The sequence below is a fragment of the Pleurodeles waltl genome, chromosome 8 (assembly GCF_031143425.1).
Source record: "Pleurodeles waltl isolate 20211129_DDA chromosome 8, aPleWal1.hap1.20221129, whole genome shotgun sequence".
Lineage (NCBI taxonomy): Eukaryota > Metazoa > Chordata > Amphibia > Caudata > Salamandridae > Pleurodeles > Pleurodeles waltl.
The window spans coordinates 603,374,038-603,397,131 of NC_090447.1; the positions used below are offsets into that span (position 1 = coordinate 603,374,038).

Below are 23,094 nucleotides of genomic sequence, written 5' to 3' on the forward strand. Positions count from 1 at the left end.
GTCCTCAGGCAGGAGCTAGCTACGACAGTCAAGGAACTGAAGGGAGAGGTGACGGAGCTGGGCCAAAGAGTGGATGCAGTGAAACACACATGCGATAGTCAGGAGGAGGACCTGGACCACCACCGGCAGGAGATGATCGCTTTACAGGACAGCAACTGGGACCTGCAGTATAGGCTAGAGGACTTGGAGAATAGGTCCCGACGATCCAACATTCGCATAAGAGGAGTTCTGGCACAGGCTATCGTGGGCCCCTTGGGGGGATTTGTAATCAGTCTGTTCAAGCATGTGGCGCCGGCAGTCGACGACCAAGATATAAAATTAAATCGCACACATTGGACTGGGCGTCCCTCTCAGTATCCAGGCCAGCCGCAAGATATTCTCACACGCCTTCACTATTATAACCAGAAGGAGCAAATTCTGACTGCGGTCTGGGACAAGAATGCTATAGCCTTTGAGGGCCATAAGTTATATCTGTTTCAAGATCGCTCATCACGGACACTGCAGCGCCGACATGCCCTGTCACAGCCCTACTTCAGGGAAGGGGTATCCGCTATAAATGGGGCCACCATTTCCGTCTCCAATTTGTGCTACAGAACGAACTGCGCAATATACGTTCACTTGCAGAGGCGGAAGCCCTCCCGGGCATGGGCATGAGTTTGAGATCTAGCCCACCTGGGGAAACAATGGACTCCTTGCGGGGGGGGCAAGAGCACCAGGGGCAATCAGTTCGACAACGGAAGAAGAAACCCCCTAAACCATTGGAGACAGAGAGCAGGAAAGAACGAGAGGACTTGCTCCGTAGGTTGTGTCACCAGGAGGGCCCACCGGAGACAAGACAAGGATCCTAGCAGCCAGTCTGTGCTGGCCAGTGAGGAGGCCATAATGACACTGACTGAGGCCACCCACCTTAGGGTCGAGAATTCTGACTGTGCTTTACATTCTGAGAGGGGGTGCCACATGAAAGCTGCAATAATGATGACTAAAGGGAGACAGTGGAGCTCCTATGGCAGAAATATTGTCTGGGTCAGTGAAGACTTGGTACACCCAGGTGTATCCCCGAGGGTCTCTACATAGTTTCCAGGCCGGGAACAAACTGTGTTTACTGTGTTTTAGTATGTTGGTTAGTTGTTAGATTGACTATGATTCCCGTGCCTTACTTTCTAATGCTAGGCGAAGCATCGTTAATGGTAGGATCACTGGGTAATAGGAGGATCCTCCTTAGGCCCACAGGCGCTATCTTCTCATACATGCATGTTGGTTGCAGTACTTCGTCTTAATGTCAGGGGCCTCAATTCTCCGGTGAAGCAGCGGGCTTTGGTAGCGAGACTGAGGGAGGCCAAGGGGGACATATGTTTTCTCCAAGAGGTACACTTGCTGAGATCAGATTAAAAGAAGCTGAGAACACGATGGTTTGATAGACAATACCATTCTTCTGGGCTGGGGAGGAGGGCAGTCCTGCTGGCTACACATTTCCCGGGGAAGCTATTAGGCGTGCAGGCTGAGATGAACAGTTGACTCATTTCCTTGCGCATAGATATTAACGGGCATGCTATTACGGTTGCCTGTATATACAGCCCTAATGAACACCAAGAGGAGTTTTTGAGGGAGGCCATTGGGCGGGTGCTGGCTACGACGGATGCGGATGTCCTCACAGGAGGGGATTTTAACTTGGTCCCTGACACCCATGTAGATAGGCCAGCGAAGTGGACAGGTGGGCCGTTCTCTGTGGATTTTCGAAAGTGGTTGGAGGAAGGGGTAATGACAGATGTTTGGCGTGCACAGAATCCGACCCTGCAGGTGTATACGTTTTTTTCGGCCGCACACCAGACCTATGCGAGACTTGTCCTCCTTCTGGCCTCCCTGGGCCTGCTGCACGCAATTACACACTCAGGGATTGTGGTGGCGTTTTTGTCCGATCACGCTCCAATCACAGAAAGCCTGACACTGCCGGGCCCGGGTAGAAGACTCCAGCTATGGCGGCTAAATACCAAGCTCCTGGCTGATGAGGGAACACGTCAAGAAATAAGGGGTACAATGACATCATATTTAAGCATTAACGATACACCGGAGATTGCGGTGGGGTTGGTCTGGGAGGCACTGAAGATGGTGGTCAGAGGGCAGTGTATAGCTTTTGCGGCTCGTGCCAACGCTCTGCGAAGGGATAAGAGGCGGCAGCAAGAGGGTCAGATAAGAGAGCTGGAAGGGCAGCATGGAGCTAAGGGTGTGCAGAGAGTGAAACGTCAGTTGATGGTGACGCGTAAACAGTTGAAAGCAATAGATATGGATGGAGCAGAATTCACTCTTCTGCGGACTAAATAGATGTACTATGCTGGGGGCAATAAGGCAGGGCGGCTCCTGGTGCACCAGTTGCGCGCTCAGGTGGCACACCGCCGGATAAACTCACTACAGACAAGTGGGGGAGCGACCACTACAGATGAAGAGCTGATCCTGAAAGAATTTGAGACTTTCTATGCATCATTATACCGCAGAGCTCCTAGATGAGAGGGCAATAGCGAGATACTTAGATGAGATACCCTTGCCCCAAGTGCCTAATATGCTAGCCAGTGAGTTAGACAAGGATATTACTCCCGCGGAGGTCCTGGAGGCTATCAGGCGGCTTTGAGTGGAGAAGGTGCCAGGACAGGTTTGGGGTGGAATTTTATAAGATTTTTGGTGAGCTCCTGGCTCCGGTGCTGGCGAGGCTGTTCAATGATTTTGCTTCTGCCGGATTGATGCCCCAGTCAAAGCGTTTGGGCACTATTGCGGTTGTCCGGAAGCCTGCCAAAGACCCAACTCTGTGTGCATCGTACCGACCGATCACATTATTGAATGTGGATGCTAAACTTTTTTCTGGCATCTTAGCGCCCTATATGCAGGGCCTAATAGACCAGGATCAAACAGGGTTCATTCCGGAGAGAACCTGTGCGGATAATACTAAGAGGCTCTGTCACCTTCTAGATGAGGTACAACGGGCCCGTATCCCCTTGATATTGCTTTCTATCGATGCAGAGAAGGCGTTCGACCGGGTGCATTGCAGTTTTTTTTTTTTTCGGTACTACCTCGGTACGGTCTGGGCATGAGATTTTGCAACTGGGTGCGGAGCAATTATCGTCTCCAACAGGCCCGGGTGAGCGTGAATGGTGGACTTTCAGAGATTTTCTCTATTGCCAGGGGTCTAGGCAGGGCTGCCCTCTATCGCTGCTGTTGTATGTGCTGTATATGGAGCCCTTTGGGGAACATATTCGGCAAAATCAGGACATCAGGGGCATCCCAATGGGGGGCAGATCCCATAAAATAGCGCTGTACGCCGATGATGTGCTGCTTTATCTGACGGAACTGAGGACCACTCTTGTGACAGTGGTGAAGGAGTTGCGGGCTTTTGGAGAGGTGGTAGGCTTTAAAACTAACCTGTCTAAATCCTCTATTCTTAATTTGACGGTGTCGGAGAAGGACGTGGAGGACTTGAGACCCCTCTTGCCATTTGTTTGGTCCTCGCAGGAAATACAATACTTAGGCTTGCAGATACGTCCCACGCCGGTGGCTATAGCCAAATGTAACTATAGTGCCCTGCTTGACGAGGCGCGGGAGGCTCTGGCCCGGTGGAGGGGATTTGGCCTTTCGTGGCTGGGGGAGTATTGCAGCGGTGAAGATGACTCTTTTGCCTAAGGTGCTGATCATCATGCAAGTTCTAGCACTACAACCCCCGCTGGGCGTAGTAGAGGCTATGAAGAGGTTGATATGGGATTTCATATGGGCAGGCAAGAAGGCGAGAATGTCAAAGGAACAGGCCTACTTGCCGCAGTCGGAGGGGGGCTGGGAGTTCAATATTTATTGAGGTACTATCAGGCTGCCCAACTGCGATGCTTGGTGGAATGGTCCCGTACAATCACTGATAAATACTGGTCTTGACCAGGCAGTCGCGGGGTTCATATTTGGAAGGTCCCCTGGCTGACGAGGGTATGTCTTCGGAGGAGTGTATATGTGTCCCCGGTCCTGAGAGCAACTATGGAAGTGTTGGATAAAGTACAAACACGTAAGGCCCTGTCCTCACTCATATCTCTGCAAACACCAATTATTGGCAACCCAGACTTCCCCCCTACACTCATGGGGTCGGCCTACCAATCTTGGCAGAACTCCAATTTTAATAGGGTGGGAGTCTGTTTGATATACAGGGGACCTTGGAGTTTCCCCAACTTAAGGAGACTTACGATCTCCCACAGGAGGCCTACTGGCAGTACTTGGCTATCAGGCACTGAGTATTGTCCCCGGCGGTAAGACCCCACCCGGCTCGGCCCCTCCTTCCCTTTGAGCGCTGGTTGTTTCGCGCTCATCAGATAAGAAATTTATCTCAGATATCTATGGCTTCCTATTGGCGTGACAGGATCTCCTCTGAACACCAGCGAGGCAGAGGCGAGAGGTCGAATGTGGGCAGACCTTTAGGAATGGCGAGATGTACTGCACGTGTAAGAGCCTGTAATATGACTACTAAGGAATTCCTCTTGAAAATAGCGCACTATTGGTATTACACTCTGGTGCGGACGGCTATCTAGTGGACGGCCACCACGGACAGTTGCTGGCGGGGGAGTGGCCAGAGGGGTATACTCACACATATTCTATGGCAGTGTCCGTGTTTGGCTGCCTTCTGGGAGAACGTAGTGGACGTTATCGGCAGAATGTATGACACAGCAGTGCCCCGTTTCCCTACCTATGTTTTACTGGGGCTACCAAACCCACAGACCTACCCTCTCAAGGCTCCGAAGGGTAGGGCCATTACACTTGCGATTGGAGCTGCCAAACAGCTACTTTTAGCTAGATGGGGCTTGGAGTTGGTGCCCTCTCAGACTTACTGGCTACACAAGCTGTGGGACGTCCTGGGGATGGAAAAATTGACGGCAATGGCCATGGGATTCCTACCCTAGTTTGATAAGGTATGGGGGCCCTGTATCTCTTACCTTTCAGATGAGTTCAGGGAGCTGATGTGCCCACGCTATTTGAAAGTGCTGCGCTTGACGAGCTTAACTACAGCCACGGAGAGAGGGACAGTTGTGACATGAGTTGGAGAGGGCCAGTGTGAAAGGGGAGAGAGTGAACAGGTGATAACGAAGGATATAGGAATGGTACGGGGAGGCATGGTATTTTGTTACAAGTTTTTTATTAAATTTTAATCCACCAGCCAGTGGTTGTAGGTGGAAAAGTTGTACATGATAAAATGTCAATAAAACAGATTAAATCCTAAAAAAAAAAATCTGTCAACACAGAAAAGTCTTTATAAACAAAAAAAGCACAAATGCCACGAACAAAAGAAAACCTTGATAAATAAAGCACATTGGAAAAAAACACACCCGAGGGCATCTTCTACATGCCTTAGCACCACAACCTTAAAAAAAGGAAAAAAAAATCCACTGTCAACATGGCAAAACTTTTAAAAACAAATTGGGAACATTTGAATAAAAAAAATAAAGAACAAAGTACAAAAACTCCGTACTCATGGAAAAGCCTTGCTAAACAACTGTAGCACATTGTAAAAACAAAAGCTTAGAATGTGTTGCAAACAAGCTTTAGCAAAACATACGAAAAACGGAACCTTCTGAAAAACAGGGAAATACACCAAGGAGAAAGGATCCATGTAATAGGTCACTACTCCAGGGATGAGGAAAGATGCAAGAAGGAGGGACATATAACACAAAGAAACCACACAGGAGCAAGCTTTGGAGAACGACTCATTTACAAATCAACAGCAATGGACGGGCTAAAAGCCCACAGACTGAATACAGCATGGCTCAAAGCGAAACCGCATGAACTGCCTAGGTGAGACCTAATAAATGGAGGAGCTAGGCGGAAGGGTGGGGCATGGAGACTGGGGCAGTTGATGAAATTGTGAGGCTCTGAAGTCTATCAGAGAAGCTTGAGGATATCTGAGGGTCATAAGAGACAGATTCCTCAGACTAGATAAGATGCTCTTCAGTGCTGGATGATAGGCTCTTACAGCCAACAAAAGAGGTCTCAAAGCCTCCTGTAGCACTACTGGACTATAAAACATTCACTTTTAAACATTTTAGCAGTGTACATAAACTATGGAGGCCAGGACAATAATTTATTTTTACTCTGGGTTGACATGGCATAAAAAAAAGTTTGAAGACCTACTCTACAGCGACTTCTTCAACAGTTTACAACCAAAAAAAGCGAGGCATCATTTGTGACGGCCAGCTGATACTTAAACTCAGGTTTTCTAAACTGATTACCACTTTACTTAGTCTTGTGTTTCTTTAAGACGATCTCATCATTGCTCCCTTCTAAAAAGGGAAAAAATTGTTATTCAGGTGCTCATGTCAACCAAACTGTACAATCACAATATCATATCATTGGGTCTCCTAAATTATACGATTCATCAAATGCGAATTGTGCAGAACCAACAGAGCATATATTTTGGACTCACTTGTTGGGAACACCTTTCTCTATACTATTCTTATTTGTACTTCTTACCTGCCCACAAACTGATTATCATTAAAAGGTCTCTACATTTGTCAGAGCTTATGCTAAAAGAAGCCATTGGTTTCTTTGTTGTTGCTTTTTGCCATGCTTTCCTATTCATTGTCTCAGATCTAGTTCTGTCAGTGTCTTTTGCTTCCTCACATTTGGCAAACTAGAATTGGAGGTCGTTCCTTATCTTATTTGAGACTGAGAGAAGGAACTAACTTCTAAGTTAAAAACTATCCAGAATCATTTGTCTTTTCAAAAAACTCTTAAAACCTGGCTTTTCAGTTCCATATTTCTGGAGTAGATTTCAGTAGTTCCTTTAACTACAGACTGAGGTCAAAGTCATCTAAAAATATGTATTTTCTTTCATTCACTCCAGGGTGTTAATCAGGCAACCTCAGCTAGGATATCCCTAGAAAACTGCTGATTTTGAACAAACAAATTATCATTCATTTCAAAGAAGAACAGAGTATGTGCATCATGAATCCTCAAAGGGAAATGCTAAATCACAAACTTATCTAGATTTCCAGAGACAAACATCAATTTAAATGCTTAAATCTGGGATTCCTAACAGATGACGAGCAAGGAAGGAAATAAATATGTAATACATTCAACCATTATATTCCGATACGCTTTCAATCCTCGCATTATAGACTTTTTTTTTGCTTTGGATCAACGGGAAAATATCTAACATCAGGAAACCCAGAGAAAGACCTATTCTGAGATTCAGATGCTTTGGAAATTAGGCTGGGCTGGCTGAGGCCCTAGCTAAAATATGAGGTGTTGTAAGGCAACTGGAAACTTGCTTAGCCCAGTGAACATGTCCTGAGAGAAATTAAAACTTGTTTTACAAGGAATCAACTCCAATTCGCCTGACTTTCTCAAGACCTTTCTCCCTTCCCAGCAGAGCTTACACGACATACTGGTGTCCACATGGTGGCGAACCCTGACATCATTCGATTAAGGTTTCAATATGGAAAAAAGCTCATGATAAATGAGAAATTTTGACAAAACCTCTAATAAAATAGAGTATGAGTCATTTTGATCACTGTATCCATGTGAAACACTTTGTAAGGTGTATAAATATACAGCAACCCCTTTCCTTCTACCAGTGTTGCTTAAGTAATCACAACCATATATTTAGTCGTCTACAAGACCAAGTACTGGCTGACAAATCCTTTTTGTTCAAAAACTTATTATCAGCAATATTTATTTTTACTGCTACATAAAAAGTATAATGGACATCGATTGTGCTACTTGAATACAGAAGCAATGACTTGTGTAAAGAGACTGGCAAAACAAAGACTTGCTCTTCAACTGGACTACTCTTGAAAAATGTTTATTTTGTCAAGGGACGTCTTATGCTCCGCAATATCAAGAACAGCACTAATTTTTGTTTAGTAGACAAATTGAAAGCACACTTTATGGTGGTTTCACTTGAAACACAAAAATACTTTGATAAAGTGAGCTCAGCATTCCTAGAGGAGATTTTGCTCAACTTTAGGCTGTAGAAGGGGCATGCTAGATATGTCCTTGATAGCATTATGCATGTTAACAGAGGTAGAAATACAGGTCTCCAAGAGGGATCCCCAATATCCCTGCAAGTCCTGCGTATACATATGGCCATATGCAACCATTACTTCCAGTAAGATTAGAAATAACAGGATCATTAAGGATTCTGTTTGAGTGTGGGGAAACAAACACTCAACATTTGCAAGCAATGGTAACAATGAGTTAACTACTGGCCTCAATAAATAATCTTGTGAAAAATAAGAATAGTTTTTTTCACTCTGTGGTCGTGAGATATCGGACCATCCAGATAACTTGAAACATTGGTGAACATTATATCAACAATTCACCCATGCCTGATAACTATCATCTATAGCGATGTATTGTGATCCACAGGCTAGCACATGAATGAGAGGGCTTACCAGGCAGGAATAATTCAGACCACCCTCAAAATAATACAACCCAGTTTGCTGCTAATCCGTGCAGATGAGCAAGGTGAGAGTATCTGCTAACATTCTGAAACTATCACACATAGTAACAGACAGGCCTTGCTGATACAGCAGTAGAACAAGTATTTAAATGCTTTTCAAATAGTTAGGGTATATCTTCCTGGAGGTTCCTCATCTTTAATCATCTTCAGCCAACAGAATGGATCTGAAATATGTGATTATAGTATATCAATACTGCAGCACTTGGTGGTGTAAATGCAGCACCATCTAGGGATTAGCTGGGCATTCCTCAGGGAAATGACGTTCTGGGTCTACAAAGTTCTGCATAATTGGTTTCTGTACAACATAGGCCAAGGGAAAAAAGCAATTCCAGTGAAACAACAATGGCAGCAAGTTGTTTGTGGGAAGATAGATCTTCAACCATTAAAAAAACAAAACAAAAAAAAAAAAAAAGTATAAATGAAGGTAAATACCTTGTTCTGATTGGTACTCTGGCCTTCAGATTCTTCATTTAGCAAGCCATAAGAGGAAAGGGGGTCTGAGATTTACATGTGTGTTCACATGTCATTAAACAAAAATGCTTCATAATTTCAATGCTAAACTGAGCCCTATATCTAACACTAGAATGAAGGCAATTATGTTTGTTTAACACGTAACTGGAAGGTCAAGTTGCAGCCTGACAAATTTCGGTAGGAGGCCCTCCTCTTAAATGTACAAAAGAAGCCACTCCACCTCTTATGCTCTGTGCCCTGAATAGATCGTGTGACCCTTTTTGAGCCTACTAGTAGTACTGATTGAAATGCAAAATGATTGAAAGGGAAAATGTCACCTTAAACAGCATGTTGCCCTTCTTTGCATCAGCAACACCCACAAAGAGTTAGTAATCAGACTTGCATTTGACGTTTCATCTCAGTGAAGACTTAGGGGGTTATTCTAACTTTGGAGGAGGTGTTAATCCGTCCCAAAAGTGACGGATTTACCACCAGCCGTATTACGAGTCCATTATATCCTATGGAACTCGTAATACGGCTGGTGGTATATCCGTCACTTTACCGTCACTTTTGGGACGAATTAACACTCCTCCAAAGTTAGAATAACCCCCTTAGTGGCTTAACAGGATCAAGATGATAAAGCTCTTTCATCATTACAAGGATTAGGAGGCTATTCAAACAAAGGCAGAGTGATTTACATGGAGATTAAATTTAGAAGCAACCTTTGAAATATAGTAAGTGAGAACACCTACAATAACTATACAGGATAAGAGGCAGTGTAGTAAGGTTTTTGTGCAGCTCTCCCGCTCTCTTTGCTGGGAGGTTTTTTCCGGTGTCAGTAAGCATAGTAGGCACAAATGCATCGGCCCAACTTAAGAACCCTTCAAGAAAGTGATGAATGAGTTGAGATCCCATACAGGTCCCTTGACAGGTCCAGAGGGGAAACATCCCAAAAGGCCCCTTCAAGAATCTCCTCAGAAAGAATAGGGCACTCTGCTGATGAGTTTCAAGATGTTCGGAAATGGGTTTTAAGTATCCTTTGACAGTACCTATGTGTACCCTTCTGGAAACAAAAATAAGCAACAGTATAATGGTCTGAACTTCCACTGTCAAAGGATCAATATATTTTTATACACACTATTCTAAATATGCACCACCATCTACAATAAGTGGATTTAGTTGAAGGTGGCCTTGTCATTAAAATCGCCCTCACTTCGTCATGTAGTGAAAGTTAATCGAACAGGGTTCCTCTAAGTCTCCAGGTTTGACCATTTAGAATTTCTAAATTGGGATGGGAAACAGTTCTCTCCTGTCACAATACGGGGTGCTCCATGAGTGAAAAAAGTGTCATGATGGTTACTAAATGACATCTAAGATGTTACAGAGTGCAATGTTATAGTGTTGCATTTCAGGACTTTCACTTGAGACCTTTGCACTATGGAGAGAATGGCTAATATTATTACTCGCCTTTCTTCACCTCCAGAATTTCAGTGGGCAATTTCTCCTCCTCTGAACTTCATAAGCAGCTGTTAAACACGTCACCTATGTGGTCTTCTAACTGATTAGGGAAACATCTTCAATAATGTTGTGTGAGACAAATCCATCTAAAAACATGTTTTTTTGGCACTGTGACCATCACACAACCACCAAGTGCCCCCGTTCAATAAAGAAAGGCCTCATATAAGATGAGGTTGAATTTTTCCTTACAGTTTATAAGCTCTTTTGTGGCAATATCATCCTAAGCGTGGTCTGCAGAAAGAGCAAAATACAAAATCTATCAACTTCAGTGTCCTGCGAAAGCATGTCATCATTAAAAAGCAAGTGACAATGTTGTATAATTTCTTAAATATGAAGAACTCAGTTGAGTTGGTAGAAAGATTTCGACAATATTCAGTCCACAAATGTCTTATGAACTGGATGATTCCCCTCACACACAGAACACTCGGGGTACTATGATAATTAACACAAGTGCTATAGGTGACCTTCTGCTTTTATGGACATCAATGTTCTTATTAGCCAGGTCGGAAAGACATGGATTTTCTGTCTGTGCATGAGGTAGCACTACTGATACCTTAATTAGGAATTTTCAGTGGAGTTTCTAAACAGTGATATGAAATTTTGTATCTTGAAAGTCCAACACCAACACGCAGGGGTAACACTCTTGTGCACAGTGAATATCTTTAATTTAACTTTTGTAATAAACGTGCGGGGAAACTAACTATCAAAATTAGGTCTTAAGCCACCTAATTTCCTAGGGATCTGAAACTAAGGATTAACCTTCATTTCACCATGCTGAAGGGGCAATGTACATGAACGTCAATTCACCAAAATGCCAGGGGTACGGAAGTGACATCACATGCCCTTTGACCTTCAGTTTCACTCACACCTGTGTGTACACACAAACACAGACACACAACACTCTCTCTCTCTTATGTAAACACACAATCACACCAAAGCAAGCACACAGCAAACAGTTCAAAAGTTGATCTGAAGGCGCAATGTACTGATACATGGAGTCTAGCAGGGCAGCGTCCCCAGTTAGGCGTTAAAAATGGTAGAACATATTGGCCCACAAATAGTTTTAAGGGGCTTAAAGGTATTCTAGAACGTACCCTGATTGACCTCGGTAGCTGGGTGGGGAACGAAATGGAGAGTTTCATTAGTTTTATGCAACTGGTTGCTTCAATCTCTAGGCAAAAGCCTCTGAGTAAATTTATAGCAAAACCCTCCCCTCTTTTATTGGTAAACAGAGAAATAAACGCGCTAATCCGTAAACAATATAGGAATCATACATCCATGAGGCAATCCCAGTTAGATATTCTAAAAAGAAGGAGAAGGAGATTAAGAGCACGGCTAAAAAAGGACCCCACAGATAGATCCTGGGTTGCAATAAGAGAAGCAGCCTCTTCCGGCCATATTAGGCGGTTTTGGTCCCTGATTGCCGAAGGGTGTGGGTCTAGAACTCAGCCCCTCCCAATAGCTATCTGTGAATCAAGCTGGTCAACATTTCTATCTGCTCTTTATGCCTCTAATGGTACTAATGTGGATATCTCTCAAACCAGATCCGATTCCCAATACTCATATCCAACCCTAAAAGAAATTGAGGCTACAATAAAAGGAATGTGTAGTTCCGCAGCAATGGGACCTGATGAAATCTCAATATTATTAATAAAACATGACATATCCTCCTGGTGCAAGATTTTATTCCCTGTGTTCCAGCATTGTTATAGTCAGGGATGTCCCTCAGTCTTGGAAGGGCAGCGTTATTGTCCCTTTGTATAAAAAAGGGGATCAAAACTGTCCTATGAATTACCGCCAGATTGCACTCTTGGGTGCGTTCGAAATTCTTTTTGCTAAATTCCTGCTGTCACAGATTAATGATTGGGCAGAAAGGTGCAAAATTATTCCCTTAGAGCAGTCAGGTTTTAGGAGAAATCATGGCACCATTGACAACATTTCCATTTTGCAAGTAATTAATGAAAAACATGCCTCTCTGAAAGGGGAGCAGATCTATGCAGCGTTCATAGATTTCTCCACAGCATTTGATAAGGTTGACCGTGCTCTGTTATGGAAGAAGCTTCTAAGAATAGGCATGCCCAGCCTCCTCTTTGAGCTCGTGGTTGCTCTTTACTCTTCCACCTGGTGCAGAGTTTTGCTAGGGGGTGAACTAGGTTTATCCCATGTTATACTAACTAAAAATGGCCTAAAACAAGGTTGTATGTTGGCTCCACTCTTATTTTCTCTGTATCTCTCAACTTACCAGCACATTTAACTTCAGGTGAGGGTTTTGCCCCCAAATTAGGAGGCAGATCGTTATGCTGTCTACTTTATGCTGACGACAATCATTTTAGATCGTACCCCAACGGGGCTTATAGGCTAAAAGCCCTCGAGCAATATACTGAAGCACACTTTTTAAAGATAAATTGCTCTAAAAGTAAAATCCTGTGCTTTCACAGGAACAAAAAATTAAAGTACAGCAATTTTAATTGGACCATGGGAGCTCAACAGCTTGAAAGAGTAACCTCTTACACATTTCTGTGTAAAATTGTCTGTGGGAATCTCAAAGAAAGAGAGCATATTGAGCATAATCAAAGAAAGGCCCAATCTCAAGCCAATGGTTTGAATACCCTCTATAGAGCAACGGGCAGAAGGCATTTTAAGCATCTCTTAGAGGTATATCAGGTAAAGATACCCCCATCGTTACTGTATAGTGTTGAGCATATTGCAGTTTCTAAGTGGATCTTTCTCAACAAACTCGAGGGACGTGTTTTAAGAAATATTTTAACTGTAAACTCTGCCTCTTCTGCACCATTACTAAAACTTGAGGTGAGCCTACGTAGCGCTTTTATGCAAGGCCTAGCCGCAATAATCTGTTGGATGTTTAATGTGATGACGAGCTGCGACGATTCCTTGCGGTCACTGCTAAAAAAAAGAAATATTAGCTGGTCACAAAGTAAAATATATCATCAGCAGGAACTTCTTATATGCAATGGATCTCTTACAACTAGATCCATCTGCAATCTTTAACCTCTCACCAGCACAGCTTAAATTCGCTCTCAGGAAAGCAACTTGGGCAGTGAGTTTCAGCCAAGATAGTCAGGCCTGTTCACATAGACAGAGTTTCCATATAATAGCGGACTCATTAACGCCAGGGGTCACACAGCCCTACCTTATCTGGAACTTGCCTCATGGGGTGAGGAGATTCTGGCTCCTGCTGCGACAGTGGCAGCTTCCCCTGAACACTTTACAAGCAAAATGGTTTGGCTCCTCCGCCATTTGTAATCTATGCTATAATGGTGTTCAGGATTTGACGCATGTTGTCTTAATTTGTTCGACCTTATTGCCTTATCGTTGCAAGTAGTTGCGCCCCATCTGTCTATCTCTTTCACTTAGATCTGCTTCTAATTTATTCCAAGCCTTATTTATTCTGCCTAATTAAATGTTTTGTGCTAAAGTTTTCAATTATTTTAAGTGTTTTTTAACTTTGTATTAATTTATTTCAATCTGTCTATCTAAGTTTAATTCATTTGTTATTTCTAATATTTCTTCTCATTGTGTATTTTATGTTTTTATTCTTATGCGGATCTCCATCGGAGTTCCGTAACATAATAAACTTTGAACTGTCACAGCATACATTTAAACCCATTTTGTTTGCTTATCTCGGCTGCCATGGAAGATTATATATATCCCAGCTAATTGTACTACATTTTTTAATTACACTAATACTGAAAAAAAAGCAATATTCACTATTAGTGTGATAAAAAATGAACATCGGTTAGGGCTCCAGGCTCTTTATTTTCTCTCAATTTTTTATTAGACTAATAGTGAATAATGAAACATTATTCACTATCAGTGATTTAAAATATGAGAGAAAACAAAGAGAGTGTAAGCCTAACCGGCGGACGAGCTGCCACTGTGTTCCTGGCACTGATTTTGCCACCTCTGAGGCCAGAGATCGCAAAGACAGTGCTAGGGGTCCCAAGGGGCATGCCAGGAGTCTCAGCAGCGACCACTGCCGACCCCTAAATGACGTCCATGGCAATGTACTGCCTAGAGATTTCAACACACTATATTTTAAAAAAAAACATTTATTCATTATTATGTTCATACTGTCTGGGTAGAGTTTTCAGTCCTATTTATCCTGCAGATACTTCAGTTTTCCATAACGTCATTTTTATTGTGCATTATTGTTAAGAGGCGTTAAATAAAAACAAAATGAAAAAGACAACAACTGTAAAATATCAAGGTAGTCTTTCTTTGGGGTTGACAGTATTTTATCAGTAGGTAGTCTATGGATACACTTGCAAGGAAGTATTGTATTCATGAGGGGAAGTCTCATGGAGATGATCGTCCTAATTCCTTCACCCAGTTATATTACAGTGTGCATCATTAGCTAACAGCGTCAAAGGTCAAGTGTTCATTATTAAAGACATTTACGTACTTAAGTTATAACGGTTCTATCGTGTGCAGCACTATTATCACCGTTTTGATTTAGCATCGTAATAATCCAGCAAATTATCCGGTGTCAGCTCATGTTACTGCTCCAACTGTGGCTTAACATCCAATTTCATTGTGACTATTTTTTGAAGGGACTCTTCCCATTTCTGAGCACTAAGTCCATTCCTCTACCCTTTTCTTGTAAGAGCAAGTAAAATGGGTTTGATGCAGTCAAAGTTCAGGTCGGAGATGAAAATCAATGCTTTCTAAAACCACATCTATTTGATGTCCACCGAGATGCTAGCCAAGGAGCTGCATAATAAGCGACCAGCATTCTTTGTACTCCAGGACAGATCCCAAAGACTCTTTGCCATGCATATCCTCTAAGGTCAAGGCAAATATTAACTTCTCTGCTAGATATATTGTCAAAGAATTCTAATAAATAATCCCTCCTTCCTGATTAATTCCCTCTGTGTTTTTCTTTCATTATTCTGGATAAGAACTGAAAGAAGTCGTCTTTCTCCTAAGACTGGTGATAGCCCTCTCTGACCAGAAAAACAATAGTGTTTGCATTTCTCCAATCCACCGCAGTTTCTATCTCAACTCTCCTCTCTGTAGCAACTAGCCTCCTTTTCTTCTTGTTTGGTGGGGGTCCACCTGCAGACCTTGGAATTGGTAACCTATGCTGTAGGAGTGATCATGGACAGTGCTTCCACGAGTCTTTTAAACATACATGCATACAATTGGTGCAGCTTTACACTGCATTCAGATCTGGGTGTAACAGGTTTACTTTCTAGCTCTGTTGTGCCGGTTCGCAATGTGAGCCCCACGGCCGCCATGCAACACAGAGGGGAGAGACAAAAGAAATAGTTCGCCCACGCTGAAGTATATTGGCAATCGTTCAATAATCCATGTAACAGGCGCAGTCTGCAAGGCGTGTCAAAAACAGTTTCAAGGCAGGACAAACAAAGCATTTACCGATGATATCAAGTGATTTTTAAAGCGAAGCCCACGAACCAGTAAAAGTGATGGGCGTGATTAAAAGCCTACAATACTTACAACAGGTCAATGCACTAGTGCACCTGACCTCAAAACGGACAAGCCTGGCACTTAAAATCGTCATGTTCTCTCTCAAGAGAGAGGTTAGTTCCATCTACATACAAAAATCATGTAGTAGACATTTGCACATTGGAAACGGTGTGTCTGCTATTCTGTATGAGAAACCCTAGATAATGGGACCGTGATTGAATGCGTTCTTTAAAGAAACTCTTTAAGGCTTCTATTCCAAATGTCCAACATCACAGCTAGCAGCGAAGCTTCCACAGGCCCAGTGGCACTGGGGCCCAGAGGCTTCTGGAAAGAGCCCCAGAGAGGGAAAAATTACAAAGGTAAAAAAAAAAAAACACGAAGATGGTTGGTGAGGCTGGCAGGCTCCTGGAGCTGACTTGGCTTGTGAATTGATGAAGCGGCCTAAAGATGATGAAAGATGCTTCAGCAAGAATCCGAAGTTGTATATAGGAGTAGCTGGAAGCAGTGGAACCCACGGAAATCCCAAGAAATGGCAAGGAGCAAGGAAACATGACAAAGAACTAAGCGAAATATGGGATGCAAAGAGTAGAAAAGATTACCTGCTCTGATAGGCAAAAAACGGAAAATCACATCAAGACGAGCTGAGCCTCCATATTGGATTGGGAAGGCTATAATGTGCCTGCCATTTTAGAACGGGTTAAATATTACCATCCCAGAAGTCCTCACTGAGGAACTCTGGGAAGGAGAGAAGCCAAGCAAATGGAGCCACGGCACTCAGCATGTTCCCCATTGAATGTCCCCGCCCATGGAGAGGAATGACGGCGGGGGAGACTGCACAGACTGATCGGCAGCCAAGATCCAAGTATATTTGGAGAGGGTGGCTGGCGGCCCAGTGGCACTGCTAGGACTCCCACTGCACTAGCGATGGAGGAGCAGCATGTCCCGCCTGCCCATGATACAATCAGGAAGAGAAGGCAGGTGGGACAACGGTCATCACAGTGAAGCAACAGGAGGAAGGCAATTACCTAAATAGGAATCCAAATAAAACTGAAGTTATGGATGTAGGAAGCACTGCACCCTTATGGCTTATTGTCATTGGGTTTCTCAGTGACAGTATTTTGCTTGTGCACATCCACGTAAAAGGCAGCCCTCTTCAGTGTAAGCCTGGTTGGTGAATTTTCACTTTAATTTTTGCTTTCATTTCATGCTTTCTTTTCTGTTTTTGCAATGGATCATTTCTTACCAGCAGCCACAAGTCAGATTTTCACTGCAATTTTTTTTACTTCTTATTACTTTCACTTTTTATAACCTATTGCACACGTTCGGAAAAGATTAATTAAACATTGTATGCTTACTGACGTCAGACCTATTGGCTTTGACAATCCTTGTTTGCAGGTGTAGGTCTTTATGTACTTAAATCATACTGAGCATGTCCAAGCCATTAGTCGACGATCCTGTCAACGCTGGACTATGCAACTGCGTTTACCTGGGCCACTAAGACTCAGAAATGCTGCAGCTCACATTGAAAATCACCTGAAATAATGAATTCATACGATAATTGCTTTCTGTGCTTTTTCATTGGCTGCGTGTTGCTGGAATCAAAGCTGTAAAACTGAAAGTGTTTCCTACGGTGGACGCTTCAGTAAAAGAGGGGTTTCTTTTTGTCATATATATTTGACCAGTGATATAGAAAGCTGAAAGGAGGACACATTTTCCAAGAGTTTTCAAACATTCTGACATTAATATCAACCATGTATTCCAACACCTGGGGCGGTTTGTCAGTTAACTCCCTAGTAATCAACTGCAGTCACCACAGAACTAGAGCACTACCATTTTGAATTAAAGACAAAAGTGAGGAATTCCTGAACACAATATTGTGGAATAGGATCTGTTAAATTAAATCCTTTTCCTGTACAGGATGCTGAAGTGAATGAGCACTGTTAATGTAGGTATGACATCAGAGGGTTACAATATGAAAGGTAGCATGGGTTTTTAGTAAGTTGAGGCATAATGCATTATTTAAAGGGGCTAAAAATAGTTAAAGCGAGGCTTTTGTATAAGTACAGCATCCCTTTTCCACATTTGTTTATTCAGCCTGTCCATCTTCTTAGTCGCTTAACAGCTCAATGATTGTAAGTGAATAACATTTCAATAATATTTAACTATCTATATAGCTCAATAACGCCGCTTTAACTTTTGTGTTTTCTAGTGTGTGTGTATAAATATATATATATAAATATATATACACACACACACACACATATATATATATACTTATCCTCATAGTATTGTTGTTCTTTGTATTTTAAGTTAATGGCATAAACACTCTTTCTGTCTCATATTGTCATTCTTTATGAATTTTAATCATTGTCCTTTTGTATGATTGTAAGTAATCAATACAAGTAAAGAATTTTTGATTCATGTTATATATATATATATATATATATATATATATATATATATATATATAGAGAGAGAGAGAGAGAGAGAGAGAGATATCAATAACACCACTTCTTTAACCTTTGTTTTTTCAGAGGATACATATATGTTTAACAATACATACAACATAGTACTGATACAATGAACGGTGATAGATTGCATGTAGAAACTGGTAAATAAAAGCAGACAGTAACCATTCTATACTGCAACGAAAACATTGCCCCTGGCTAGACACTGTAAATAAAGTCTGTAAATCTCTAATGTTTGCGAGCCTCAGAAAAAACGTGGAACACAAAGAGGCAGCACCAAAGCAGTACTTTTATGAAAACACAAAATTCACAAACAAATAATCTTTGTGATGCTAACAGATGTTGTAGCTAAAGTGAGGACCACACATTGGTCCCTAAAATTGGTTGCCTTGTATCTATTCACTACTGATTAAGAATAAATAGCCAAATACAAAGATAACTACAATGTTGATGGTAGAGGCAAACTAAGGGCCTCAAAGTTAATAAGTAAAGGTAAGGGTTTATGGACACTCTTTATCACAATGGACTGTTGGCTGTAACTCTATATTTGCAGGGCACTTGATAAACACCACAAAGTGTCTCTGGAACCCACCAGCTGGCTAGACAATCAGTACCTGGGTTGTCATACTTGAAAAGGCCAAGGGAAGAAGGGAAACGATAAAATAAACTAAGGGCAGTGCAGGAATGGGTGTGTGCTCCCACCGGGGTACCCAATTGTCTCACCGTCACAGGTAGGAGTTGAGATCTGAGGCAGCCCATCTCCATGAGGAGTTTGAGGGACTCAAAGGGTGTGCGCTGAAACCAATTGCCATCGAGGATGAGTCTTCAAAAACCCACTTTTTGTAAGAGGTAGAGCAGGCTTCAAGGTTCTCTAGTCTCCTTAGGCTGGGGTGAGGACATCTACACTGACAATGCAGCAGCAAATATTCCAGCAGAACTTCAGCTGCACTGTAGCTCTATCCTTTGGGCAGACAGACAGCACATTGTCTTTGCAGATCCAAGCACAAAAACGGTACCATTAGACAGAAGACCGCTCAAGATAATATTGCTAGAGGTGAGCAGTTCAGCAGAAGCCCACTGCCAATCAATTGCAGCATTCCGTCTGTGAAAGTCTTATGTTCCTTCGGCCTCCAATGGGTTTTTAGGAGTCTCTGCATAAGTGCTCAGTACAGTGACCCCCAGCAGTAGCTGGGGCCTGCAGTGCGAAGCGGGGGCGGGAGGGGGGATTAGGGAAGGGGCATTGGGAACTTTTCTGAGCAGCACTGGGCCTAAATTTTGAGGAGCACCAAAGCACCATTCTTACAAAAAAGGTAACTGTTTGTGAGCAGTTATGCAAACGGTAACATCAGGTGCACCAGTAATGTTTTGAAGCCCTTTACCATACCGTCTTTGTTTTCAATATATAAACACACACACACAGATGCCCCCATGTGCTCCGACAGTCAGGACTTCAATTTCCACTGGGGAAAGCCAATAGGCAACTCGTCTGAGTGTATCCAGACCTCAAAATAACTATATTCAACTTCTACTAGTCAGATATCATACAAAGGAAGTAAAGTGCGGCTACCTGTTAAACTAAAAGGAGGGGGAACCAATGGAGGTTTTGTCCACTGTAAGACCATAACAAATTGCAAAATTCGAAAAAAAGAAAAAAAAAAAAAGATTGAAGACCTAGCCAGCACAAACTAAATATTCTAGGTGCCTCATATCAGGAAAGTCAAGCTCCTACCATTCACAATTATTAATTACATTTCAAATATTGGACACAAACCAGTGCGGCAGATTATATTACATCAATGAAACAGCAGCACCTACATCAGGGTTGCTTAGGAGGGCTGGATCCATGCCAGATTTTTGGGATAGCCACACATAATAAATTAAGATTAAGAAAATATTTATATAGTCGGTGGTTACCCTGAAGCTCTGTCATAAATTCATTGTTGCTGGGCTTACATTGGGCACCCCTGATGAGAATAAATCAGAGCAACGATCCTCTCCTGCTAGCAGAAACAGGTCCGGGTACATGAACAGGGTCCAGGAAGATACTCAATTGCTGCCCTTATGACACTGCATTATTTGATCAACAATGATGGGATTCCTGAAGCCATAGTATTGTGGTGGAATGTTGCATAACAGTTAATAGTAACATTTCTGGCTCGGAAAAAGACTGAAAACTATGTTAGCTTGCATTTAGAGAACCTCTGGGATAGATATATACTTAAAAGATGGGCAGGTGGAGCAAGAGAAGGGAGTCGGAAGGCAGTGCACCTTGATCCTAAAACATCAAATCATCACTAAGAGGTAAGCAAACTGAAGAACTAAAGACACATTCAACATATTAGACAGCCAGAACCTGGTCGGGACAGAAAGGAGCCCCCCCACGATATTTCGGTGGTAAAATACTTTATTTTCTTTAAAACTTTGGGAATTAAGGGAGTAGGAGAACCTTGAGTACATCGTATTCATGCATTACTTAAGCCACTCAAACTGAAATGTTAAAGATAACGCAATTACACATACCTACACCAGTAGCCATTTTAATTTCTTCAAAACTGAATTCCTCGCCTTCATTATACATAAGCAGTACCAATGTCTGAAAAAGTGAAACCTGAATTTCTTTTTTCCCCTAAATGTAAAAAAACAGGATCAAATTATTATTATACAACGGCCGCAATTTCCGTCTTTACAGTTAAGTGAGATAGGTGAGGGGTAAATTACCGACCGTTAGGGCAGCTTGAAAGTGCCTAACCAGCAATTACATTCATAAGACTTTGTGCTCAACGATGAGAAAATGTATTGATCATGCTGTAAAAAAAAAAATCTGCAATATTTAGTACGTTATACATTTTTATCTTAATTTCATTTTCAACGAAGAATACATGTTAAAGTACTATCAAACACTTAAGTACCACCACAAGTATAAAGCATTAATAGAAACGGATACAGGAATTAAATATGTTAGCCCTTAAATATCAGAGTGAGTAAAGGAAAAAAAAAAAAATCGACAAATAAAAGTAATGCTTAAATAACGCTTCAAGGTATTTAATTCAGAAGAAAAAGAAACATTGAGCACTGGCTTGATAAAATAGTTGTCCCACACCTCAAACCTTTTTAGCAGACCGACTGCTGCACTTGGAGCTCATTTTCTGCACGCATTGATGGAGTGAGTCTCTAATCCACGAGTTTTTTTTTTTTTTTTTTTACAAATGGCGAACTGTCCGTCTGTTTGCGTTGTGTCAATGGCTGGTCCACAGTATGTTTTGGTGGTTCCACCCTCTTTTGGCCTGAGTCTCACCTACCTCTGGCGTACCTCTGTGCATTGTACCGTTTTTTCACACATAGGGGACGCGCCGAAAACTCTGCCGGGAAATCGAGGAGGAGGTGGGCAGCAGCTGTGTGCTGCCATCAACCAGGGCAGGAGCCCTTTAAAATCAAGTAAGCGCTCCCGCTCCGCGGGACGCGCCAAAAACTTTGCCGGGAAATCGAGGAGGAGGTGGGCAGCAGCTGTGTGCTGCCATCAACCAGGGCAGGAGCCATTTAAAATCACGTAAGCGCTCCCGCTCCGCGGGACGCGCCGAAAACTTTGCCGGGAAATCGAGGAGGAGGTAGGCAGCAGCTGTGTGCTGCCATCAACCAGGGCAGGAGCCCTTTAAAATCACGTAAGCGCTCCCGCTCCGCGGGACGCGCCGAAAACTTTGCCGGGAAATCGAGGAGGAGGTGGGCAGCAGCTGTGTGCTGCCATCAACCAGGGCAGGAGCCCTTTAAAATCACGTAAGCGCTCCCGCTCCGCGGGACGCGCCGAAAACTTTGCCGGGAAATCGAGGAGGAGGTGGGCAGCAGCTGTGTGCTGCCATCAACCAGGGCAGGAGCCCTTTAAAATCACGTAAGCGCTCCCGCTCCGCGGGACGCGCCGAAAACTTTGCCGGGAAATCGAGGAGGAGGTGGGCAGCAGCTGTGTGCTGCCATCAACCAGGGCAGGAGCCCTATAAAATCACGTAAGCGCTCCCGCTCCGCGGGACGCGCGCGGGCGGCGCCCGGGCGAAGCCCGGGCCCGTCCTTGCCCGTCATTGCCAGGAAGAGGCAGGGCAGGGCCACCCCCCTGTCATTTACCTTAAACTGTGGTCCCAGATAACCACTTTCCACTTGTCTGCCCGAAGTTCAAACTCAAGCTTATTTACATGGCGGAGGGGTAGCTTTCCCCCAAAGCTCCAGGCCTCTACCTAGCTACTGGTCAATTACTAATATTAACCTGCCTTTGCTCGCCCCGCTGTGATCTCACTTGAATCTCCCACTAAATATAAGGCCCTTGGTTTTTAGTAAAATGGGCCGACGACGTGTGGGGGGTTTGGACGGGAAATTGCACTCTAACAAAACCCTGGACGGCTTTTTACAAAAGGCCGTTGGGGAACTTGAAAGAGAAATAGAATTAGTGCAACGTCGTCTTGCTGCCCCTCCTTCTGCATCCATTAGTTCACCCCATGTTAGCCCAGTCTCACAGCCCCACCCGCGACTAGAGCTCCAGTCTGTCCCGATTATCCATCCCCCTTCTCCATCCAAAATCCCCCAAGAGACCCAAGATGACACTCCAATTGCACCTGCCATTTGTGCCGCACCAACTCCATTGGTCCAGTGTCCCCCAATAGAAGGTTCCCTTACTTTAACTGAATCTAATACCAAAGGGAAAAGGAAGCGTAGGGAACCTGTCCTCAAAAATAAACGATCTAGAACCTTGAG

At 43.2% G+C, this 23,094-nt stretch overlaps 1 protein-coding gene across 1 annotated transcript in view; it reads right to left on the bottom strand.

Annotated features, from left to right (window-relative positions):
- Window positions 1-23,094, bottom strand: part of CUL4A (cullin 4A) — a 635,676-nt gene that overhangs the window by 160,787 nt on the left and 451,795 nt on the right. The window contains exon 17 of the mRNA XM_069204675.1: window positions 20,881-20,986. Within this exon, the coding sequence (XP_069060776.1) occupies window positions 20,881-20,986 (106 nt within the window). The remainder of the gene's footprint in view (window positions 1-20,880; window positions 20,987-23,094) is intronic.